This window comes from Haliaeetus albicilla, chromosome 1 (genome assembly GCF_947461875.1).
Source record: "Haliaeetus albicilla chromosome 1, bHalAlb1.1, whole genome shotgun sequence".
In the NCBI taxonomy this organism is placed as follows: Eukaryota; Metazoa; Chordata; class Aves; order Accipitriformes; family Accipitridae; genus Haliaeetus; species Haliaeetus albicilla.
Window position 1 is genome coordinate 34,568,505 of NC_091483.1, and position 23,055 is coordinate 34,591,559.

The following is a 23,055-nucleotide window of genomic DNA, read 5'->3' on the forward strand; positions in this document are numbered from 1 at the left end:
GTTCATTAACTGTCATTTGCCTTGGTCCCTTGGCAAACAGGAATTGTTCTGTGTTAGTAGGAGGTAAGAATGACCAAGCCCTACAAGGCAAGTTAGAATCATGGGCTAATCCAGCTGAGGTTTTGTAAAAAGCCCAGGCTGGCAGAGAGATGAAAAGTCACCCTTGCAGGCTATACAGGGCTGGACAGCTCTCAAGACATTTTCAGTATCTATATAGACAGTATTGTAGCCATAGGGATGATGGGTGACAATTTTTATAGCTATGTTAATTCCCCAAATGAGACAGCACCAGAGACCCTTTTGGAATGCAGGAGGAACTGCCACCTGCATTACCTCTGAAGCTCAAATTTAAATTCCGCAGCTTCCATCAAGTTGCATTTCTTCTCACCTGGCAGGGAATATGCCTTTCATGCCCATCGGGCCTGTCCTTCTAAGTCACAAACAGGTCCAGCATTAAGTTTGAGCCTCATCCATATGCATGCATCTCCCACCCTGTGCCCTGCCCTCACCGAAGCGGGCGGGGAAAGGAATACAGTACCGTTGAGATGGAAAAAGAACCTATTTCTGGAGCCATTGTCCCTGTCTGCAGTCAAGTCTGCGTGCGCCCGCACATGGCATCCGTGTACCTGCTCCCCCGGACCGTGCTGGCTTGAGGTTTTGAAGAGCTCTGTCAACAATGCTTGCACTGCTCCTGCCTTTAGTTAAAAATGGCTTTCATAGCCATTAATAAGTGGGAGATAGAAGCTGCAAGTTCCTTAATAAAGTTTATTTAATCATAACTATGCTTAGGAAAATACACTTGTAAGGGTTAATATAATGCAATTTAGTTTAACTTTATACTACATTTTGGACCAAAGACTTCTTGTACATGTTTTAGGTAAAAACAGGATGTATGATCTGGTTTGTTTTACATCTATTACAAACGTAGAAAAGTCTGTCATGCACTACAGTAGAGAGAGCATGAAAAAAAATTACCTTTGGTTTAATTCAGAGAATACAAGTATTGCACTGTAAAAGCATCAAACATGGTGCAACTAAACATCATAAACATGTTTCCATGCCAGCTTACAAAAGTTTGTTAGCTAGTGTAATTTTAGAGGGGGAAAATATATATACACATGAAACAATTCCATTAGCTATTTGGATTCTGTTAATATTGTATGCACACCACATATCTACACAACTGACATTCAAGAAAACTCTTGAATTTGATTTAATACCTTTCAGCTACATTAAATCTGTTGAAATCAATTAAATTTGTTGAAATCAATGATGTTACCATATCTTAACTGGCCTGTCAGTTGTTAAACATTCTTCTTTAAACAACTAAAGTTCCAGCCTAGACCATCAAAATCCAGAAATAGCAATTACATGGTATCGTGGATTATTAATGCCTAGCTACCCACTTCTAGACCATGTCTCAGGGCAGTTACTTTGAGTGTATAGATTCATACAGCAAAAGCCCAAAACACCACATTGCTCAACCAAGGGCTGGCAGTGTAGGGGTAGCGGTGTGCTAATCCTTCCAACCACATATTGGAGGTTGAACATTCGTACAAGTATTATTGCCAAGAAACTACAAAAATGCTAGCATTGGCAAAACCAACACAAAATAATTTAAGAATATTGAAAAAGAAAAAAAAAGGCATTGTTTAAAGGGAGATACAGCAATGTAAGACCACCGTGTATGGTGGGTTACCTGACCTGCACCCCAGCTCAAATACTCAGTATTAGCAATGTCTAACATTTCAGGTACACATAATGCATTACATCCTTGCTGCTTTACCATAACATACTCCAAAACCTTGGTCTTAACCAAGCAGAGAATTCCAACACAGTTCTGCACCAACATTAGGTATTTCAGGACATTGTTGATGGGTCTCAGATAGAAAGAATCAACTTTTCTTCTTCTTAATATGTTAATAATTTATTTTCAGTTTCTAATCTTGTGGTAAGAAACACTGCCAAACAGGAGCCGACTGTCGTCTTCAAACAGTTCTTGTCAGATCAAGCATTGAAACCTTGACCACTTCACAGAAATGTGCAGCAGAATATCCCAGAGAACCACATCTTTGTTTTTAATCTCATAGAGAGACATTTAAAGTCAGTCAACACCATTATTTTCATTTAAAAACAACGAGGAAAAAATTATCAGGCCAGTCCACAAGTTTATTTGAACATAGCTAAAGTTCTTGCAGTCTCTCACAAGATGGCAAAGGCTTTTCGCAAGGATATGGAGAGAGAGCTATAAAACCTCTACACAGTACTGGAATTCCCAGCTCACATCGCTCACAAATGGTGGCAACATTTATATAAAGGAAATACTATTATGAAGAAAAAAATACATCTAAGACTATTACAACTGGTTGTTTAGGAAAACAATTCAACTAGGTTTATTTTCTTAACGTTTAACATAAATATAGTTGCAACTTGATCTTCAGTTGACAATGATTGTCGCAGCCAAGGTAAGGATTGAACACTATCTAAGCAAACAAAAACTCACTATACATTATACAATTTATTTCTGCCACGAGGGATGCCTTCCCTCTCAAATCTTTGGCCTCCTATTACCAATCTCTCCCAAAAGCAGAAGCAATGTAGCACTGTTGCTCTCTATTCATTCAAGGCAGTGGGTTTGTTTGGAGGGGAAGATGCTGTGGGGACATGCAGAGAAGAATAGGGTTTATTCCTGAGCTTACAGTGAGAGTATTTGCCATGAAGTACTCTGACAAATACCATCTGAGCTCCTCAACTCCACTCTCGAAATAACACCTGCCTCCAAATTTGCTTCTTTGGAGTTGACAACCAGAGAAGCTAAGCTGCCCGCAACTGCTCCCACAGGAAAGGCAGCTAATGACAGTCGGAAGAGCGCACAGAAGGGACTGGAGGGTTTTGCTTTTTCCCTGCTGGTTTGGAGGTTGTTTACATTTTGCCACTGGTTGGCTATAAGCAGTATCCCTCCCCTGTTTGTGTGTGCCAGAAATTTATTCTGTTTAGCATTAAAAACTCCTGGTATGACATGTAGACCCAAGATGACAATCTGATCACTTATGAGTTTCTCTCTGCACGGAAGCAGGATGATTTTATTAAATGCAACTTGAATGAATAAGGAGCAGGAATTCCTACAGTTTTTAATGCCAGGTTTGTTGCTTACCAGTTGATTTACCTTTATTTGTTTTCTTGGTGTGCAAGATGTTGAACCATACTTATATCACTGCTACTATTTTATTTTTTTTAAGCTTGTGAAGTTTGACTGCTGTCCACCACACAAATGAAGAGGCAGGAAAAAAAAAAAAATCACCATCACAGCTGGACTTGCAGAATCTGCAGACCATTTCCACTGAAAGTGAGCATTTTCCTGTCTGGTGATCCCAAATTATAAATTAGTATTTATTACTCTGTATGTGTATTCAAAATATCAGAAGTGGCATTTCCATGATAAAACAAATCCTATAAAATAGTGTTTTGAAATTGCATTGGTATCCTTTTGCTCAAGAACTATACAATTTTAAAGCCAGTCAAAAATATCTAGCCAAGCAGTTCATAATTTCAGCTTCATGCACAACTAATAATATCCCAGGAAAACAAGAAAAATCTGCAGTAAAAAGCATCAGAGAAAACTGTCCCATGGTAAGCAACGAATCTGAACCTTTCCAAATAAAAAAAATCTTACACAAACAAAACCAAACATGCATATATAAAGTGTACATGTACTGCACAAGCGCTATTCCTAAAGGATTAAACTGCATAGGTAAAAATCAAAAACAATGTGCAATATTTTAAGCCCTTAAAGCACAATAAAAAAAAAAAAAAAGGCAGAAATTAAAAGTAACAGACTTGCTCCCCCTCAACAAAACCAATTATATATCATAGTCATTAAGATATTAACCAAGACAGAGGTTCTCCAATCAAAAGTTGGAAGGACTACTCCCAAATTTTGGCTCACCATTCACACTTAGGGGATCTGAAATGTACGTTCACAATTATAATTATCTTAAACAGTTATGTTCATCACTAGCCAACTTTGACTTCTTTTACAAAGTGCTCTTTATGTAATAGAAGCTATCTTCCTGGTAGAAAAACCATCAAGTAGCTTAACACTTGGAACATCAAGAAGAACTAAAAAAAAAAGGGGGAAGGGAAGAGGGGAGGGAGAGAAGGAGTTGGCTGCTAGAACAAAAAGCAACTAATGCCAATGGCTCTATAAACATCCAACTTGTGTATTGTTAACTACAGTCTTCTTCCTAAAACTCAATTTATAAAAGAATCGCATAAGCTAAGAGACTAGAAGCTTACACTGACTTTACAACCTCATACACCCTACCTGCCTTCTCTAATGAAGAGATCCAATAGTTAATGAGTTCACCATTACACAAAAAGTTGTCAAAAATATTTTCAACTTAAAAAAAAAACTAAACCAAAAAACAAACCAATGCAGACACTAAAGCAAACCGTGCTTAAAAAAAAATAAATCTACAATATCTGTACATAAGCTGTATAAGATCTTACAAAAGATGATTCCCCCAAACCACAGCTATTTCTACTCCTGCCCTTTTGTTGCCTTCTCAAGATAATACACATTGACTAAGTGGCGATTGAGGTGCTTGCTATATTCACCTTCCTTTTTAAATGAGCGGTCACAAAAAATGCACACATAGTTCTCCCTGGCCACTGTGGTGTCTGCAGCTCCTTGTGATGCCTTTGGACTTGTTTCCTCTTGTACGGAGCGAGCACCATTTAACCCCGAGTCATCACTTCCTTCTGATATGTTGTCACTTATGTCGCTGCCTTCGTGGCTGTGGATGCCCTCATCCTCATCCATTTCCTGAGATTCATTCACTGCTGTATTATTCGGAGATGATAAGGCCAGAGCTACTTCAGGGCTCTGCGTACACCCTTCTGGGGGCACAGGTGCCGGCACGGCATCTTCTGTTGGCTCTGGTGCTGGCAGGCATGTCTTGGTCAGGTCCATCAGGTCTGAGTTACTCACAGTTTCGGCCACAAAAGTTTCCTCTGGCTCCTTCTCAGGCGCCAGATCTGGTACCACATCCATGGGCACATCCAAGCTTTTTTCAGAAGACGCTGCATGGGAAGATTCCTCAGAACAAGTGTCTTCCCCTCTGTCTGCCTTTCTCTGCTCCTCTTTTTCACCAACAGTGTCTTTGCTCTCTCCTGCTGCAGCAAGCATTTCTTGGTCCTCTACCTTATCTTCTGTGTTTGCATCCTGAGCTGGCAGACAAAGCTGCCCTGGGTCTTGCACGCAGCTTCCTTTGGGATCAGTGCTCTCCCCCTTCAGAGCATGACCAATATCATTGTTTAATGCTGCTGTGTCAGTGGGATCTTGCTCCTTCTGGTCGCTGCCCTCAGTGTCAGGCTTCATGCATCCATCTTCTTCCATGACATGACACTCATCTGGCATCTCCTCTTCCTCAATCTTCTCCCGATCGAGTTTACCGCTTTTCTTACCATGCTTATTTTTCAGAGCTTTCTTTTTTCTGTTTTTCTTGAGGCAAGAATTTTGCTTTTTAGGGTCCTCCTCTGGTACAATGTCACTTTTCTGAGCTTCCTGGCAGTCTCTGGGTTTAGCTTCCACTTTCTTTTTCTTTTTTATTACTGCTGAGGTATCATTTACAGGCTCTTGCTTTGAGGAAGTTACCTCAGCCTCTGCCTTTCTTTTGATCTTCTTTGTTTTACATGTTTTCTCAGTATTTTTCTCAGTTTTAATATCCACCTCCTTGTTTTCTGAAGCCGATTTCCGACTTCTGGTTGTCACCTGGCCTGCAGAAACATTGCTCGTCGGTTTCTTTTCCTTGGCCAAATTATCTTTTTTCTCCACTTTCACAATTTTCTCAGTTTTCTTTGCAGCTGAATCCCCTTTCATTTGTTCCTTCTCTGCTTTGTCATTAATGCTCTCAGAAAAGTCAGCTTCGCTCTTTTTAGTCCGTAGCTTCACCTTTGAAACATCCATGGTGATGTCAGAACAATCTGGATGCCTCGATTTGATGTGATACTGCAGGTTACATTTTTTAGATGCTGCATAATCACAAACAGGACAGAGAAACTGGCGCGGATTGACGTGGAGCTCAACGTGCTTTTTGAAATTGCTGCGGTCAGCTGTTTTGTAATCACAGTGTGGGCAAGTCAGAGGCTTCGGCCCATTGTGAACCTGCCTTGCGTGACGAGTTACTTCATGCTGGTTTGAGGCCACATAGCTGCACTGATCACATTTGAATGGCTTCTCACCTAAGGAAGGAAGGGTGGAAGGGAATGATGGTGATTATTAAGCATGGGGGTGGAGGGGCAATCAGTTCCCGCTAATATAGATACAGAAATATGAAACTCAAAAAGGGAAAAAAAAATTATCCATGCACCTTTAAAATTAAGTGGAGTCAACATAAGAAATCCACAAGTCACAAACACATTCACAAGACACCAAGAACAAAATACAAAAAAGAGAGAAGGGATGAGGGTTGGGAAGAAGGGGATCCAAAACCAAACAAGCAGTAAAGTCACAGGTTCTGGCTATGCATACATACCGGCAGAGATCTCTCTACAGTAATATTAGCAAATGGAATCCATACCCAACTGGTCCATTGAATGCATTGTAGAAAAATGGAAATGTAACATTTGATGAATAGCAGTTTCACACAAACGTTTCAAAAAAGTCCAACTTTACACAGATTTAGCATACTTCATGTTTGCATTGAAAAAGAAATGAGGGAAAAGAAGCTAGCAAAAAACAAAGCACGTGAAAAGGGCACACTGCTCAGATGATCTTTACCTCTGATAATTCAGTTCGCTGTTAAGGTGTCTCAAACACGTGACACACTGGCTGCAGGCTACTCTTGGCAAGCCAACCAGATGCAGTCCAAAGCCATCATGTTACTACTGAAACCTGCATTTACAGTTGTGCAAGCAGTCTTGCAGAAATGTTCCTGAAATGTTCTGCTTAGTGCATGCCCCTGCAGCAGAAGTGGCTTTCCACTTACACATCAAAGCAAATAGGAAAAACACTTCTAGTGCAACAACTCAAGTTCAGAAATACATTGAGAACATCTGTGCATGTGCATTCAGCTGAGGAATTTGGGATGCTCTTGAGCTCTGAACCGGCATCTCAAAACTGACCTGCAGAACTAATGTGTGCCACTTCTCAAGTATGCTGAAAATCCACTCCAGCCCCTCCTGCTCATGGTACAACAGTACTTCTCCCACCCCTGCAACCCACTGCCCCGACACTGCCCCTACTCATGCTGCTCCTCTGCAGCACAACTCAGGAAACCTGCAGCCTGCAGCAAAGATGAAGCCACTGTGACTATGGTGTCTGTGTGTTAGCCACATGGCTGATTTGCAATGTCCTCGTAAACTCTATAAAAGACTGTGCTGCCTCCCTGGCAGGAAGGATGGGGACACTTTTTTAAGAGTCTAGATCATTTCACATCTGCCTGCAGCATCTCTTCGTTATTTAAAGAAGGGTTACTTTGATTCCCTATCATCTTCAGCCTATCTTCCTTCCTTCCTTCCTTTTTCCCCCCACTTCCTGGTGACATTTTCCACAAGTTTAAGCCTGATGTGCTTCACTGCTCATCCTTGCCACAAGTATGGACATTTATCGCCTACGCTTCAAGGAACAGTTTCCATGTTACAGAGTGAGGACAAGAACAGACTCTCTCTTACATGCACATGAATGAGCTGGTCTAACTGCACAGAGGGCTCAGAAGTAGCTGCAACAGGATAACTCAAAGAGCTTGTGTCCATCACCTCTACTAAATCCAGGGGTTTTGTTGCACAAGTGGAAAGGATGTGTACCAAGATGGCTAAGAATACAGCTGTGAAGTAGGCTCTAAACCACTGTGGTTCACTGTCTGACATTTGAAGAAAGCTCTAGCACCCATTTGCCTTAAAAGGCCAGCCTGTGAACTGCAGGAGTCCAGAAGTTGCCACAGAAAAGGTTCAGCTGCCTGGGCAATGCGGCACAACATGCAATACAAGTTATGAGAGCTATTAATAAAACACTCCTGATAGCAAGAGTCTCATGTGCCCTCCCACTTCTGTCAGCACAGCTCACACCCTCCCTCCCAGACTTTTGAGTCAAGGGCCAAGGGCAGATCCCACTCCTCATCTCCTTTGGATTTGAGACTTCCTTGCACAGACAAGGGGAGAATAAAATGTTCATGAAATGGTTTCCAGGCTCAGTATTGACTAAATCATTTGCAAATTTGCATTTAGACCAGGGGTTCAGACAAAAATGATTTTTGTTTCTGGAAGCAGAATACTTCATTCACAAAATTCTCAGACCAAAATACTGGCATGTCATTTTAAAGCTGGCTATTTTTAATGGGTCCAACCCCCTGCCCTCTACTACAGTTAAAATCACCTGCCTTCTGGTTTCAATTAAAAGCTTCATCTATTGAAATTGAAACAAGTACTGTTCAGGAGACCTTCAGTATTGTTTGCTAGGATTAGGAATTCACCTAGGTCTGGTCAATTGAGATATCAGCAAACCAAAAGCACAGGCTGAGATGTACCTGAACTACCCTACGAGGGTCACAAAGGGCAACTGGTGCTTGTGTCTAGCATGCCTATGCTATTATAACTCACAAAAATGCTATTAATTCATTCAAAAAAAGAGATTTGCAAGACAGCAAGAGCCGATGTTTATCACACCACAGCTTATGACCAGTAGTGGGAAATAAAGGCTAGTGAAAATTGCTAGTTTGGCTTTTAGTGCCACAAGACTGAGTCACTTGTAACCACCCTCTGAGTTTGCTTTTTTCTCCTCTGTGTGTCTCCTTGCCATAAGCAGACACTATTTTATACCTTTCCGTAATACTAAGCAAAAGCCAAAGGTTCCCTAGGAACCCCTGGATGAGATGAAATTGCAGACACCACAGAGGAGACTCTCAGCTGCTCAAAATTTTCCCAGCTTCATTGATTTGAACTGAGTTATGGCAGCAGATGGAAGACAAGAATCTGTTCCTGTATCATCACAATGTTGTATTTGCTACTAGATTACTAGGACTACTAGAGCAGCCCCATGAACCTCAGAATACACCCTGGAAATTAAAAGGGAGAGAAAAGATATATTCCCCTGTTATCACCTTTATTAATGACACTCAGCATTTCCTTAGCAGGTAAAGACAACCTTCCCTGTTAAAATAGGAGCTAAAGCTCAGGCAGTACTGGAGAGATGACATCTCACACAGAACTGGGCAGCTTGCTCTAGGTGGCCCTGCTTGAGCAGGGGGGCTGAACCACATGACCTTCAGAGGTCCCTTCCGACTTCAACCGTGCTGTGACAACCCCTTTTCCTGAGTCATGCTGCTGCCGCCCCTTACCAACCTGAGTGGGTGCGCATGTGCCTGGTTAAATGGGTCTTCTGAGAGCTGGAATAAGGACACATCGCACATTGATAGGGTCGCTCTCCTGCAAAAACAAACAACGAATTAGTTACTGAAACACAGCTGATTCCCAAACTTGGTGACCGAGCCACACACATGAGGCTGTCACAGATCCCCAAGTTGTATCTGACGGCACATTACCTCAGCAAAGGGACACAGTGGGAAGCATATGCTAGACCAGTGCAACGTGTCATGCCTTATGAACGAGGGTAGTGAAGGGGCGGAATGTGAGAGAGGCACATCCTCATGTCCATCTGGGGTCAGATGGTAACCTCAGGCAAAAGGTGATGAGGAAAGCCACCTTTAAGAAGCCCTAAGCCACCAGAGCTGACTTCCCTACAGTATTTTCTCCCAGCACTCAGAAGATGCACAAAAGATACAGACCCTGTAAGAAACGAGGTATGTTCTTGCTTCACATACACCTTACCTGAAACCTCTGTATTTAATTTGGATTAAGATGGGGAGCAACCATCCATTCAGCGTGGATTTGCCAGAACATAAACACAGATAGAGATTGGGTCTTTACTTCTGAAGTTTTATTGGCAGAGTGAAATTAGCTTGGACCATGGAAAAGCATGATGCCCTGCTCAGTGAAACTATGCTGCTAGCAAAAGCTCAAGGGTAGCAGCAACATTTATTTTGAAGACTCAAATTCCACTGCCTTGCAGAGTCATTGTTTCTGGAGAACTAATGGAAACTAACCTGTCATAAATTAGGTCTCCACAAGGGACAGCTAGCTTGTGTAATCATCAATACAAAGATACCTGAAAATTCTTTTCAAGTGAAGGCAAGCCCCAAATAAAGACCGACAGTTTTAGAATTAACATCTCTTAGGCAGGTCCAGATAAGTACCTGGGGTGTTTGCCCCAAACTCCTAGCACAGCTGAGTGATCTAGGTGGCCTTGTCTCCACTACAAGTTGTAACACTTTTTAGTCTCAGGTGGATACCCCCAACAGAAGAAGGGAGTGAAGTTGGGAAGGGAAAAGTAAGTTACTTGATTGTAATATTTATACAAGTCATAGCCGGAATTACACTACAGCATCTCGCTACATCACTCGAAGCATACAACCAATGTGCTCTCCAAATCACTGAGACCTGGATGTCAGCAAAAGCCCTGCATACAGGCTATCTGTTCACTTTCAGAGGCATAGCTCTATCTGCAGCAGCAAGGCTCCACTGCTGGCCTTTGCCAAAACAGCAGTAGAAGCAGTCTTTGTAATGCAGACTAATCCCACATTTCTTCCTCCCATCAAACATTCAGACTATCGTTCTCGATTAGATCAGCAGTTTAAAGGTAAATTCACCCTAACAACCATCACCCCCCTCCCTTTCCAGTTAAAACAAGGTAGGAGATTGGTGCAATACACACAGTAAGATTAAGTCATGTACAAGGGAGGGTAGTCCTTTTGTTATAAAGAAATTGGACTCCTTACAATCTGAAAATATGTGGCCAAAGGTCCTGGAATATTCAGTCATGTCTTCGTCCCATTACCTGAAATTCCATCTATTTAAAGTTACCTACAACGTCAAGAATATGGAAAAGGATTTCTTTCAGGTATTTTATAGAGGGCACAGCAACAAAACATACTAGGTTTAAAGTACGATGAACGCAACTAATTTAAAATGTGTTATTGCCACTTGAGAACTAAATGCATGGCTACATTGTAAGGGCTGTTTTATAAAATGCTATTCCCCAAAGGATTTTTATTGTAGTTTTACAAACTCATTATATGCAAACAAGCCACCAAAAAAACATCTCCACAAGACACTTAAAGAATAAGCCCCAACCTAGCAAAAGCTTAAGCAGGCACTTAGCTCTATGCAAATGAACAGGCAGACTGACATCAGTGAACAAGTTTAAGGTCATCTCTCTATAAAGCTTTTCTTGTAATGCCGTTAAAAGTTCTGTCTGCTTGAAACAAAACTGCTTCCATCAAACTTCCAACACAGTGGCAAGCAAGAAAGAGCCCCTATGATAACCAAAATAAAAAAAAAAGACAGGCCAAAGCTAGGCACTGAACACTGCGACTGCCTGAAATAGATATGTTATTTATATAGCCCTGCAGATGATTTTCAATTAAGTTTTCTGGAAACTGCTTCTAACAAGTAAAATGGAAAAAATTGAGAACAATGCTGCACTGTCTCGCACATACTACAGTTCCAGGATCAGCAGTGTGGATAGTTGATGGGGTAAATCAAGTCAAAACTTGGTCTAACAGGTCTAATGAGCACAAACGAGCCCAGGTAGATCTGTCCCTGACACAAAGGGTCCTTTCTGCCCCATCAGCAGAGGAAAGGATGGCCCTGAACATCTCCAGCCACCCGGTCCTGAGCAGCAGACAGGCTCTTCCACATGTAGCTTTCCCAGCTGACAAGCTTATGACCCTCTGCAGGGTTCTTAAAACACCCTTCTGCCTAAGGTTCCCCATATTTGTCAGCAGCCTGCCACACAAGCACTGTCACAAGCTGCAAGGTATCTTCCAGTACAGGGCAGGTTCATGGACACCTGCTTTCCAACATGGATGCAAGCAACAGACAAGCAGATAACCTCTGCCTGCCTCCCCGTGGTCCCCAAACATGCAGAGGATAGGTGTTTCTCCCACCATGTAAGGTACCAGTATGCAGCCTCCTTCCCTGCTCCTGGCCATGTGCTTTGGCATTTGTATGTGTCCTTAGTAAGTCGATTCAGTTCACTAACCAGCAGAAAACCAACCTGGGAAAGAGGAAAGGAATATTTTACTGCCATTTTAGTGAGCTGAATCAACCAGTTCCAGGATACGGGCAGAAAACGGAGACTGCCTTTCTCCAGCAACAGCAGCAGAGCATTTGCTCCTGTGAAACCACACTCTGTACAGAGTCAGTGTTTCAGAAGACTGCATGGCTCAAACAAAGCAGAATCCAGTTATCTGCAAGGAGGCATTTTCCCCCATGGAAAAAAGTCAGGTGAAGTACAAAAAAATGGGAGAGAAAGAAAAGTGTCTGTCCAAAATTATTTAACCTATTAGCAATCAGGAAACCAAAGAAACAAACAATTCCAACTTTCTTCCAACATTCTGAACCCATAAAACAGGAAGAACATGAAGCACATATGTATCTCACCTTTTCTCCAACAAATATTTTTCTTAAGTTTTAAATGAAAACTATAATCCAAAAATATTTTAGTCTCCTTCAGACAGTTTTTATTAAATTCAATTCTGTTATGTTAACAGTCTGTAAATACTTTTGACTATAAAACATCTGTGGGTGTTTTTTTGGTTTTTTGGGGGGTTGTTTGTTTGTTTGCAGGTTTTTTTGTGCTTTGTGGTTTTGTTTCTGTTTTTTTAAGGCAATCGATTACACATTAATAGCAGCAGAAAGTTTTAGCCTGGTGTATAAATGCAGCTGCTGGTAGCTTATTCATTCTTCTAATACTCTTCCTTTAGCTTCAACACTCTCCCCCACAAAATCAATGTTACTGGAAATGAGGCACATTCCTAAATCATGTCTACTAACATATTTGAAAGATTTTTACCAAGTGAGAACTGGCTGAAAGATCTTAACTTTTTAGTTAAGAGCTAGCAAAGAAACAACTACCAGGGTGGACTAAAAAATGCTGAAATGATAACCACTCATTTCAGCTTAATTAAAATAATGAAAAGACATGGCAAACCAAAGAACCAGAAACCTTGACTGCACCACTATTTTTAAAGCAGAAAAGAGGAACTGGACAATATCCTACATAGTTTAACATGCTTGATTTTTTTTTTTTTTTTTTAGTTTGAGTTTTAGTACAGTTCACTGGTAAATTGGTCAAATGCAGCGCTAACAGAGCGCTTCCTCAGCAAACATGCTTTCATGGTTAGTTCCTGTAAACTCAACAAGAGCTTTCAGAGATCAGAGGGGGGACCTAATGTCATGTACAAACACAAGCAAGGATGAATTTAAAGTTGAGACAAATGTAAAACAGACAGGCACCACAGCATAGGCTCACATTTGTCCATGAGTTCCCCGGATGTTTTATTTAGTTTTTTCTCCTATTATTTTGACATTTTTTACCTGGCCTATTTCCTGTTATGTCACACAATACACACAAAGAAAACAAACTGGAGGATAAACGACACCATTTTCCTAACATCACTCACAATAACCTTTGTTTACTTGTTTAGGAAAAAAATATTTAGACAAGACTGATTTTTTAAACTGATGGTATCCTCTAAACAACAACACGTGGCTATTGTTAAAAGAAGAATATGTCTTAACGTACTAAAAAGCCCAGCAGACCCTCCCAACCCCATCAAAGCAGATACTAAAGCATGCTGACAAACACAAACTTCTGCACACTTGAGCTCAAGCCCAGCCCTGAGGCTGCCTGAGCCCAGCCCTCCGTTTCCAGACAGCTGCAGACAACTGAACTGAAGCCTCCAAACGATTCATGTCACTGCTGTGACAAAACATGACTTCAAAGGAGAAATTCCCCAGTGTTTTGCTCAGCCAGCACAGCCTACAATAAAGGCGAACCGAGTCAGGTCAGCACACTAGAGGATGGTTAGCAAGTCTGCCCTCTCCTCAGAAAGCCTTGACAAGGTGGAAATAAAAGCTTCTGAGAAGCTGCAAGAAAAGTCTGAACTGCCCTCCTGCTTTCACAAAAGGGATCAGGAGGCAAAGCAACTCTCCCTCACTGACCAAAGAGGTGAGGTGGCTACGCCGTCCCCTCCTAGGAAGGAGTCTTAAGTTTGGGTACGCTTCAGGACTCCCCAGGTGAGAGGCTGGGAAGGCTCTCTGATACAAAGCAAGGTATTTCCTAAATCACCTGTGGCCCCAGCTCACAGGATGGCAGCAACATGGAAGGTCGTCTGATTCCACTTGGTATAAACCAGAGTAGAAAGGGGCCTCATGCTTTTCCTTGAGACGATTACAAACGGAGGTTAGGAGAAGACAGGAAATCAGGCCAAAGACTCCCTCGAGGGCTTCCTATAGGCCGGCAGAAGTATGTGTCTACTTCTGGCTACTGCAAGGATGCAGACCTTAGAAAAAACGAGGCCCCTGTACATTAAGAGGAATTCATTCACTGGGAACACTACTCAACTCTTATGCTGACTTTGTAGATGCTGGAGGGCTCCTTTGCACGTGTGTATCAGCTCTTTCTTCTCTATAATTACAGTTTAGCCAAGTTTCAGCTCAGTCTGAAGGTACCATTTTCAAAACTACCTATGTGGCTTCGGCACCTTCTGTCAACCTGCTTGTTTTGTTTTTACAGTACATCAGGCATTCGAGTTGTAGAACCTGACAATCATCACAGACACACTTTGTCATGCCCTCTTCAAAAAACTGGCTGAAAATTACTGAACAGGAAGCTCTTCATCTCCTCTTGGGCCCCTGACATTGAAAGGTTTTCTCAGTCCTCTAGGACTGCAGACTGGAGCTCAAACCAAATCCACACTTCCATGAGGCTATAACCTGGTAGCAACAAGAGGAGAGAGCACAGAGCTTTACTGGGGTGGAACGAACTTTGCAAAGAGAAGACTCTCAGCTTGCTTCATTCATCACAGTTTCTCAGTACTTTTATCGTGCTGAAATCAAAAAAGACGAAGGACTTACCTGTGTGAGTTCGAATATGTTGAATATAATTGTTCTTCCTGTCTGAAAAATAGGAGCATTGTGAGCAGGTATACACTTTCCTGGGAAAATGATTTCTTAGGTGTTTCTTCCAGTGGTATTCACTGACAGTAGTATAAGTGCATATGGTACACTTGTAGACTCTCTCATTTTCCCCTGCTTTGTTGTGGTGCTTCAAGTGAGCCAGATAGTGATCATATCTGTTAGTGTTATAGCCACAACGATCACAACGGATTGGGCCCTTAGAGAAATCCACCTCTTCTGCAGTGCAAGAATCAGACTCCTTCACCTGGGCTTGCTTTTCTGCATTTTCTTCCACAAAGAATTTCTTAGCACTGTGAACCCTGATATGATGCACAAACTCCTCTTCAGACTCTGCCTCATACTGGCAAGGCTTACAACGAAACGGCTTGCTCTTCAAGTTCTTACACTTGTCCTCTGTGCTTTCTGGAGTACCCGGTGCTTCCAATGAGACATCTTTGTCCACACTGGGAGTCTTAGGAGGGGGGCAAGAAGCTGCACCTTGGGTTTCCACACTAGGAACTTCAAGAGAGCTTAATTCCACATTTTCAGGTGCCTCGCGGTCGCTCTCCGCAGCCTGGGTATCTTCCATGCCCTCTCCATCGCTGTCTGAGAAGTTGCTGTCCCCCACCGTTGTCAGTTCTGCCATTTGCCTCTCTTCTCCAACCAGGTAGTCGCAGCAGTTGCCATTGACTTCTCCTGTCAAGGCCACATTTGCCAACATAATAAGCTGAGGAGCTGCCAGCTCAGCTTTAGAAAGGTCGTGTAAGTCATACATGTCATTGGACAATGCCATACCAATATTAGCACCGCCAGGAAAGAGGCTGTTGCCACCAGACTGTCCCAGAACTTGAGTTGCCATGGCAGTGATTCTGTTGGAAGAGACAAGGAACACCTGTAAGAACACCTGGAGAAGCCTCCTCTGCTTCGTGCTGTCCAAGCAGCCCCTCCGGGTAACGCCAGAAGATTAAACCCCTTCGCCGAGGCACTGGGGCAGCGGGAAGCAGAGCCCGGGGCAAGGGCTTCCCCCCTACCACAGACTGCGCTCGGCCTCGGCGGGCGGGCGGGGGTCCCGTTCCTCTCCCGACAGGGCTGCTCGGTTCCGCCCTACGTGCGGCGCAGGATCCCGGCGTGCGGGGGCCGGGCCCGGGGCCACTGACAGCGGGGTCCCACGTCCCTGGTCCCGCAGGGCCCGGGCCGGGCTCCGGGCCGGGTCGCAGCGCTGCCCGCTCCCACGGGGGCCGCCGGGCCCCAGCAGCTCCCGCGAGGCCGCCATGTCAGGTACCGGGGGCGGCGCAGGCGCCCGCGGGTGGGTGCTGAGGCCGCCGGGCCCCGCCGACGGCCCCCGCCCGGCTGCCGGCTGCCCGAGGGACCCCGCCGAGCCCAAGGCTGCCAACAAAAGGGGGCGGCCCGGCCCGGCCGCCGCCCCACCGCGGCCCGGCGCACATCCGCCGGGGGAGGCGGCCGGGGGAGCCGGGCCGGGCCGTGCCCCCGCTGCCGCCGCCGCCCTCCCTCCCTGCCAGGCATGCGGCCATTTTCTGCCTGCCCAACACAAAGCGGCCCTCCCCGCGCCGCCCCCGGCCGGCCCGCCGCCGCCGCCGGGGGGCCTGGCCGGGCACGGCCGCCCCTCCGCTCCCCCTGCCGCCGGTCCGCGGGGACGGGAGGCGAGGCAAGCGCTCGGCTTCCTCCTCCCTCCCCGCCCCCCGGCGGCGGGCAGGGCAGGGCAGGGCAGCGGCCCCGGTGCGGGGGCGCGGGGTGGGGGAAGCGGCTCAGTACCGGCAAGGTCACGGCCGCCGCGCCCACCCGGTGCCCGGCGGCGGGAGGGCGAGCGGCGGCTCGGGCCTCCGCCCGGGCCCGCGGCCTGGGGCTGCGCCCGCCCCGGCCCGCCCGGCGGCGGCGGCATCGGCATCGCCTTCCGGCGGCGGCGAGGCCCGGCGAGCGCCCCCGCGGCCGGCGCGGCTTAGGCGGCGGCGGCGGCTCCTTAGCCGTGGTGCTGATCCCCCCGCGGCCCGGCCCGCCCCGCCGGGCCCGGCCGCCCCCGCCCGCCCGCCGGCCGCAGATCAGCCCTGGACAGCGCCTCTCGCCCGGCCCGGCCCGGCCCGGCCCGGCCCGGCGCGGCCCGACTCCCCCCCCCTTCCCCGACTTTCCGCCCCCCCCACACGCCCGGGCCCGGGTCCCGCCGGGCCCCGCCGCACTCACCGGCGGCGCGGGGCCGCCCGGCCGCGCGGCTGCTGCGGGGCGCGGGGCGGTGCGCGCGGGGCCGGGCGCGCGCGAGGCGGGGAGGCGCTGCTGGCGGCGGCGGCGCGGCGGGAGGCGCCGCGCATTCCAGCACACAGCGCGCAGCGGCGGCGCCGCCCCGCCCCGCCCGCCCCCACTGGCGCCGCGCGCCCCGCCCCCGGCCGCGGCCTTGGGCTGGGGGAGCGGGGGGGGGCGGCGCGGGGCCGCGGGAGGGGCCGGGGCCGACGGGATGACCCGAGAGCGGGGGTGGGGCGCCGAGTGGTCCCACGGGGGAACGCCCCGGCGGTGGCGTTCGTGGCCTCCACCCGAGGAGAAGGTTCGTCCTCAGGGGCAGAACCGGCAGCCGGGGGCGGGGGGGAGTGTGTTGTCGGTGCCCGGCTGCGCTGCCGCCGTGCTCTCCTTTGTCCCGTTCGGGGAAGAGAAAGCTGAACCCGGTGGCGCCGTGGTGTTGCCCGTGGCGCCACCGTTCACCGTGCCCTGCCATGGCAGGGGCCGGGCGACCGAGCGTTGCCCGAACCGCCCGTGAAATGTAAAGAGCCTCAAGCAGCTGTAGGAGCCCGGGCCTCCGCGGAGGTTGCTCTTCGTCCCAAATCCAGGAGAAAACCCCGGGCGGTCGCTGTCGCAGAGCCCGGCCGTGTGCTTGCCTCGTGGCAGTGGGTCCCTATGACCACCGGGAGCGCAAGGACAGCGGCCGGGCCGAGGTTGGGTCGACGACAAATTCCAATCCCCAATGAGGAACCCAAACTTCCCAGTGGTTCTTTTTTCTTCTCCCGCGGCTCCTCCACATTAATGTCTGAAAAGTCACCTTGGGCCTGAAATTCCTCGGGGGTTGAGCCGATTTTTCAGCAGGAGCCGAGTGCTTAATGAGCTGACCTCGCCAGGAGGCTGCAGAAAACCCTCTCCTTGTCTGCTCCGGCCAACTTAAAAACGAGATTTGCTGCCCGGATGGGCAGCGGGCACAGAGACGGGGGCAGCCTCCCGGGCTGGCAAAGCGGAAACTTCTCAGGAACTGGGGAAAGCAAACAGGGTTTTTCCCAGGTACAGAAATAACTGGAGAATTCAAACTACGTCAGGAATTGGTGAAGGAGGGTAAAGGCACTCTGTCAGATATGTTGTCATGTATTTAAATGGGGTATCAAAGGAGCATCCCTGATCCATCCCTGTTTAGTTTGTATCCCAACAGGAATTTCAGCACAGCTGACCCCAGTTGGTGCCGATACTCCCGGACCGCATTTCAAGTTGCAAAACGTTTGGAAGCTTCTCCCACAGGTGAATCCTGAGGGATTTCATGTGCCGTTTTCTTCCCGGGGTTTTGAAAGTTGGGGTTTTTTTTCCTAACCATCGTTGGTAGAGGCTCTGATGGAACCAATCCCCCGTAAGGCAGGGTAGAGGAGTTTGGCTTCAAAGCGACTGTACGGTATTTCATTTAATCGAGCAGTACAGGTGCAGGGGTCAGGCCATGCGTACCAGACCGCGGGATGCAGACTGCAGCCCAGTAACTCCTCCAGAGGCGCTTATATCTGTGTCAGAATCCAAGCCTGCGTAAATACTTAAATCAATACTTAGACAAACACCGAGATTTTTAGGACTCGCCCCAAAGTGTGATGGATACACTTGTGGATGGTGAGTAAGAGCCTACCTGGTCCACACAGCAGTGGTTTTGGGGTGTGCACCAGAGGTGCCTTGCCACCCTCCTTGCCAATGCGCCTGCGACGGGCACACGCCGTTACCCTTGGGTTTAAAACACCGCCACGGTTCGGTCATGAGTTGGCTCTTTGCCATCTTTTTTTCAGTGTCTGATGAAGACCTGTGGTGATTTGGGTTTTATGCTGGAGGGTTTATTCTCAGGAAAGTATAAAAGTGGATTCTCGCATCACTTCAGTGCTTTTTTAACTGTAACGTGGCACTTCCAGCTTTCAGAAAGCTTCTGAATAAAACTTGGCAAAGCATATAAATAACCTAAGAACCTTTCTTTCAAAAAGGCTTCATTTTCTAAGTTGTTTTAGAGGAGTTTTGATGTTTCCCACCTCTTTTGAAAAATTTTTAAACGCCTTTTACAATTTACATTTCTGGAAGAGTTTCTTCATTGTATAATTTTCTTTTTTTTTTCGCTAAAGACTCGTTCATTAGCAGTTACAGAAATGCCAACTGCACTTGCAAATCTTCCCAGCTGGTCCTGCTTCTGCTTATGTATCCCTGGTTCCCAAGGGCAAGCTCCTTTCTCCAACCCCCATATATGCCCACCTGTCATTTTCTTCATCCAGAAGAGGAACTCTTTAATACAGATGTGTTATATTATGGATTTATATATATTTATATATATTATGTTATGTATTTATTTGAAAGAGGTTGCCCTAAAATCTTAACCTGAGCTCCCTTGCCAAAGCATCAGGCTCTTTGCAACCTCCCTGTGTCTTTCCTCCTGCTTCGCTGTTCTCGGGATAACTTCCCCCAATTTGGAGGGGGTGCTTGGACCACAGCCGTGCTCTGGTGTTAACACAGGCCACAGGGCTGAGCTGCTCTTTGGGCAGAGAAACTTGGGCACACGGGAGGACAGACTCGCATCAAAGCTTTGCCTTTCCAAAATAACACGGATGCGACTGGCTCAGACTAATTGGCTCCAAAAAAATCTAACCCAACTTTTAGTCCAGCTTCTGTAAGTAGTTTTGACATCGCCGTTGCCTACTCCTCTTCCTGAAGAACTTGCCTTATTTGCAGGCAGCTCTTTGCTCAATGCTCTCCTTATCCCAGCCCCACACAAAGGATGCGTTCCCGGTGAAAAGCTCCATTGAGCTCAAAGCTGAACATTGCCCCTAAGTCAAGTCTGAGCCATTCACAAACCCCCTTAACTGTAGTAGCTGCCCCATCAGATTTATAGGTTAAAACTCAAGTTACACCACTCCTTAGCAGCACCAGCAGTCAAGTGCTGTTAGTTCTCCAGTGCTTTCCAAAAAATCCCACATGTGCACCCCAAGAAATCTTAGCGGAACACGGAAGTGGCTAGACCAATTATTTTGTGGTTGGGATGCTTTCGAGCAGCTTGAATGTAGATAATTCTGCAGTGAATATGTATCCTGAAAGAAATGATCCACATCAAAGCCTGTAATGTCTGCAAAAAAATGCAATAGTAAATAAAAACTTCTGCCAAAACAAGAAACTTGACGTTAACACTAAGATGTATTGTTTCCATTCTGCATCAGCTGGGGAGCAGGGAGCTCAAACCGAGTTTGTAATAGAAAGCATACTTCAATATTAACATCCATCTGTTATAAAAATAAAGGCGCTACATTTAGAACTGTTAAAGCATTTTAGATGACTCGAGGTTCCTGAGGGAACTTAGGTTCTTTCCTTCGTGTATAATTTCACAATTGGATTTGACATAAGTGCCCTTTTAGGTTCATTCCCCGGAAGCTTCCCCCCCCCATCTGGTTTTCCTCATCTGTTTGTTGTTTGGGGTTTTTTTGAGTCACCAGATTGCTTAGGCTTCTCTGAAAGCACCCCTATTAATGTTATCTTAATAGTATTTTAATGTTTATCACTTCAACAGAGGTCTCTTTTGCCTTTCAGAAACCAGTCTGACCAGATTTCTCAACTTTTGTATTCTGCAAGTATGCCAATTTCCTGTAACTGTCTATGTTAATGTTATAAAACTGTGTTTATGGCTCCAGTGTTCTAAAAAAACTTAAATATTAATTGCTTCACTGCCAGGAAAATAGACCCTACAAGCACTTGCTTTAAAAATACAATGTCAGCTCTACTGAATTTCTAAAAAGCTATTCAGAGTGTCAAATGATGTATATACACTTTGCAGTATTGTGCTCTGAAAGGACTCTCTTTCAGTGCTAGTGGAGAAAAAGCATTGCTGCCTGGGTTAAAAAAGGTCTCCATTTGTTTTGGTTTGTGTGTCATTTGCTACTTATAACACATCTCGTGTTTGAAGATCAGAATGGGACAAAATTTCACGCCCTGTGCAGCATCACTTGCATTTCAGAAATTCTGGCTTTAAAGAAAGAGCTCGTTCTACAGCTTTCAGAATATGCAGGTCTCATGATGACAGGAATCTAATAAATAATTTTTTTCAAATAGTCAGTGAAATTCTCCGACTCATAGCCATTCCACCGTGGCATCTCCTCCCTCCTTCCAACATGAAGGTTTCTGTATCTCTGTGGTGAACAGGATCAGTAAAAAACCACCTATTAAAACTACCTCTCCAAAAAGCTCCTCTTTGGTCAGCAGCGCCAGCTTATCCCACCTTGCAGGGTCACTGGAAATGCCACGTTATCGCTTCTGCCTAAAAATGAATGTAATGCAGGGTCAGTTTTTGAGAATACCAGTTTACAGGTGATTATCTGGACTTAGCTACTCATTCTTAGCTCATGCAGAAAAGCACAGAGAATGGATTGGATTTGTTACGTTTTTGCTACCTGCTTGGATAGGAGTGGGTACTGTGAAGGGGCAACTTCACAAAACTTCAGCAAAGCCATAATTTCATACAGTACAAAATATCATGCTCAAATAAGGCAAAGACTCTTCAGGTAAGTACTTACTGAAAGTCATTTTTCTACTCACAGGGCATTTCCCTACAAGCAATCAGGCTTAAGACTTCTACCTATTTTTACATAGCTTTTTCAAAACCTCTTTTGGTTCCTTATGTATGCCTGTTACCAGTAAATCCAGCATTCAGGCTGCCACTGCTGGACCTAACCCACCAAAACCATCTGACTCAAAGCACGAACCTGGCACAAACACATCATGTCGAGAGTCCCACTCATTTCAAGATGCTCTAATGGTTAATTTTGTGCCATCAGACTTTATGCAGCTCCCATTTATGTGGTTGTGTTTCCAAATGATTTCAGGCCACAGAAAGGAGAGCCGGTAGGTACTGAGTGCTGTGGGAAACCTGCTCTCAAGTTTGCAGCTGGAAGCTGTGCAGTAAGGTGTCAGGGCTAGGCACATAGCACCTAATCCTCTGCAGCGATTCCTGGCTTCGAACCAGACAAATAAAGTTGCCTGAGTAACTGTTTAGTGAGGAGGGTAATGTGGTACCTAGAGTTACAGTGCCACAGGTGCAGCTGCAACACGTAAAACTGTTTTTAAAGGCCTTTCTCGTACTGGAGCAGAGGAGATAGCACTGGTGTAACTGGATTTGGAGTGGTATGTCTTTAGTCTTGGGTGATGGCAGGGTAGGGAACAGTGCGCCTGGTGTTTGACAACAGTTCTCTGGATGAGCAATTGTTTCTTAAGCAACAGCCCTCTGCTCTTTGCCACTGGCTAATTGACAGTGACAGGGATTATGTGGGGAGGAGAGAGGGTGTAATGGACAATTACTGGGTAAGAGGAAGAATAAGGGAGGAGGAAGGCCCTCTTTAGAAAGAACATGCTGTTGTGCAGTGGGGCTCAGCTGTTCTGACCACGATCCTGTCCCTTGGTTTCCCTTTCACTCCCAGCAAGTCAAACTCCAGGCTGCATGCCTGCTCTCAATAACTCTCCTGCTGGGAAGAGTCTGGTTTGTTCACCCCAGGTTCTGAAATTCCGCCTAACTTTCCTAAATGCCTCTGGGTTTAACCCACAATCCTCTCGCTCCTGCTTCTCACCAGGCTTCCTATGCCCGCTGGCTTGTCATGAAGCCAAAGACATTTGGGATGTTCACCCCGTTGTTAATTGAGCCCTTTCTTCCTCTGTTCCCTCCTTCACCTAGCCTTTGCAGTACCTTCTCCAGCACAGGGGCCTCTGCCTGTTCTCACACCTGCTGCAAGCACAGGCTCGCCCTCTGACAACCAGGCAATATTTAACCCTGAGTCT

General features: G+C 46.1%; 2 protein-coding genes across 2 annotated transcripts in view; one reads left to right on the forward strand and one right to left on the reverse strand.

The window, feature by feature from the left end:
- Positions 1–2,074, forward strand: part of NOA1 (nitric oxide associated 1) — a 25,314-nt gene extending 23,240 nt beyond the window's left edge. The window contains exon 7 of the mRNA XM_069784791.1: positions 1,938–2,074. Coding sequence (XP_069640892.1) covers positions 1,938–2,026 — 89 coding nt within the window. The 3' untranslated portion in view covers positions 2,027–2,074. The remainder of the gene's footprint in view (positions 1–1,937) is intronic.
- On the reverse strand, positions 752–17,340 carry REST (RE1 silencing transcription factor). Its single transcript, XM_069784767.1, has 4 exons — positions 17,215–17,340; positions 14,977–15,887; positions 9,340–9,423; positions 752–6,243 (listed from the first exon to the last, which is right to left on the reverse strand). Exons 1-4 carry the CDS (start codon positions 17,337–17,339, stop codon positions 4,541–4,543), a joined length of 2,823 nt encoding a protein of 940 aa, XP_069640868.1. The 5' UTR covers position 17,340; the 3' UTR covers positions 752–4,540.
- Between the last annotated feature and the right edge of the window lie 5,715 nt (positions 17,341–23,055).

Excerpts from the sequence above, each read along its gene's own strand:
- REST (XM_069784767.1), bottom strand. The coding sequence starts at position 17,339 with ATGCGCGGCGCCTCCCGCCGCGCCGCCGCCGCCAGCAGCGCCTCCCCG. Across the intron at positions 15,888-17,214 it reads CGGGCGGCCCCGCGCCGCCG|AATCACTGCCATGGCAACTC; the intron begins GTGAGTGCGGCG and ends CTCTTCCAACAG. Across the intron at positions 9,424-14,976 it reads ACATATTCGAACTCACACAG|GAGAGCGACCCTATCAATGT; the intron begins GTAAGTCCTTCG and ends TTGTTTTTGCAG.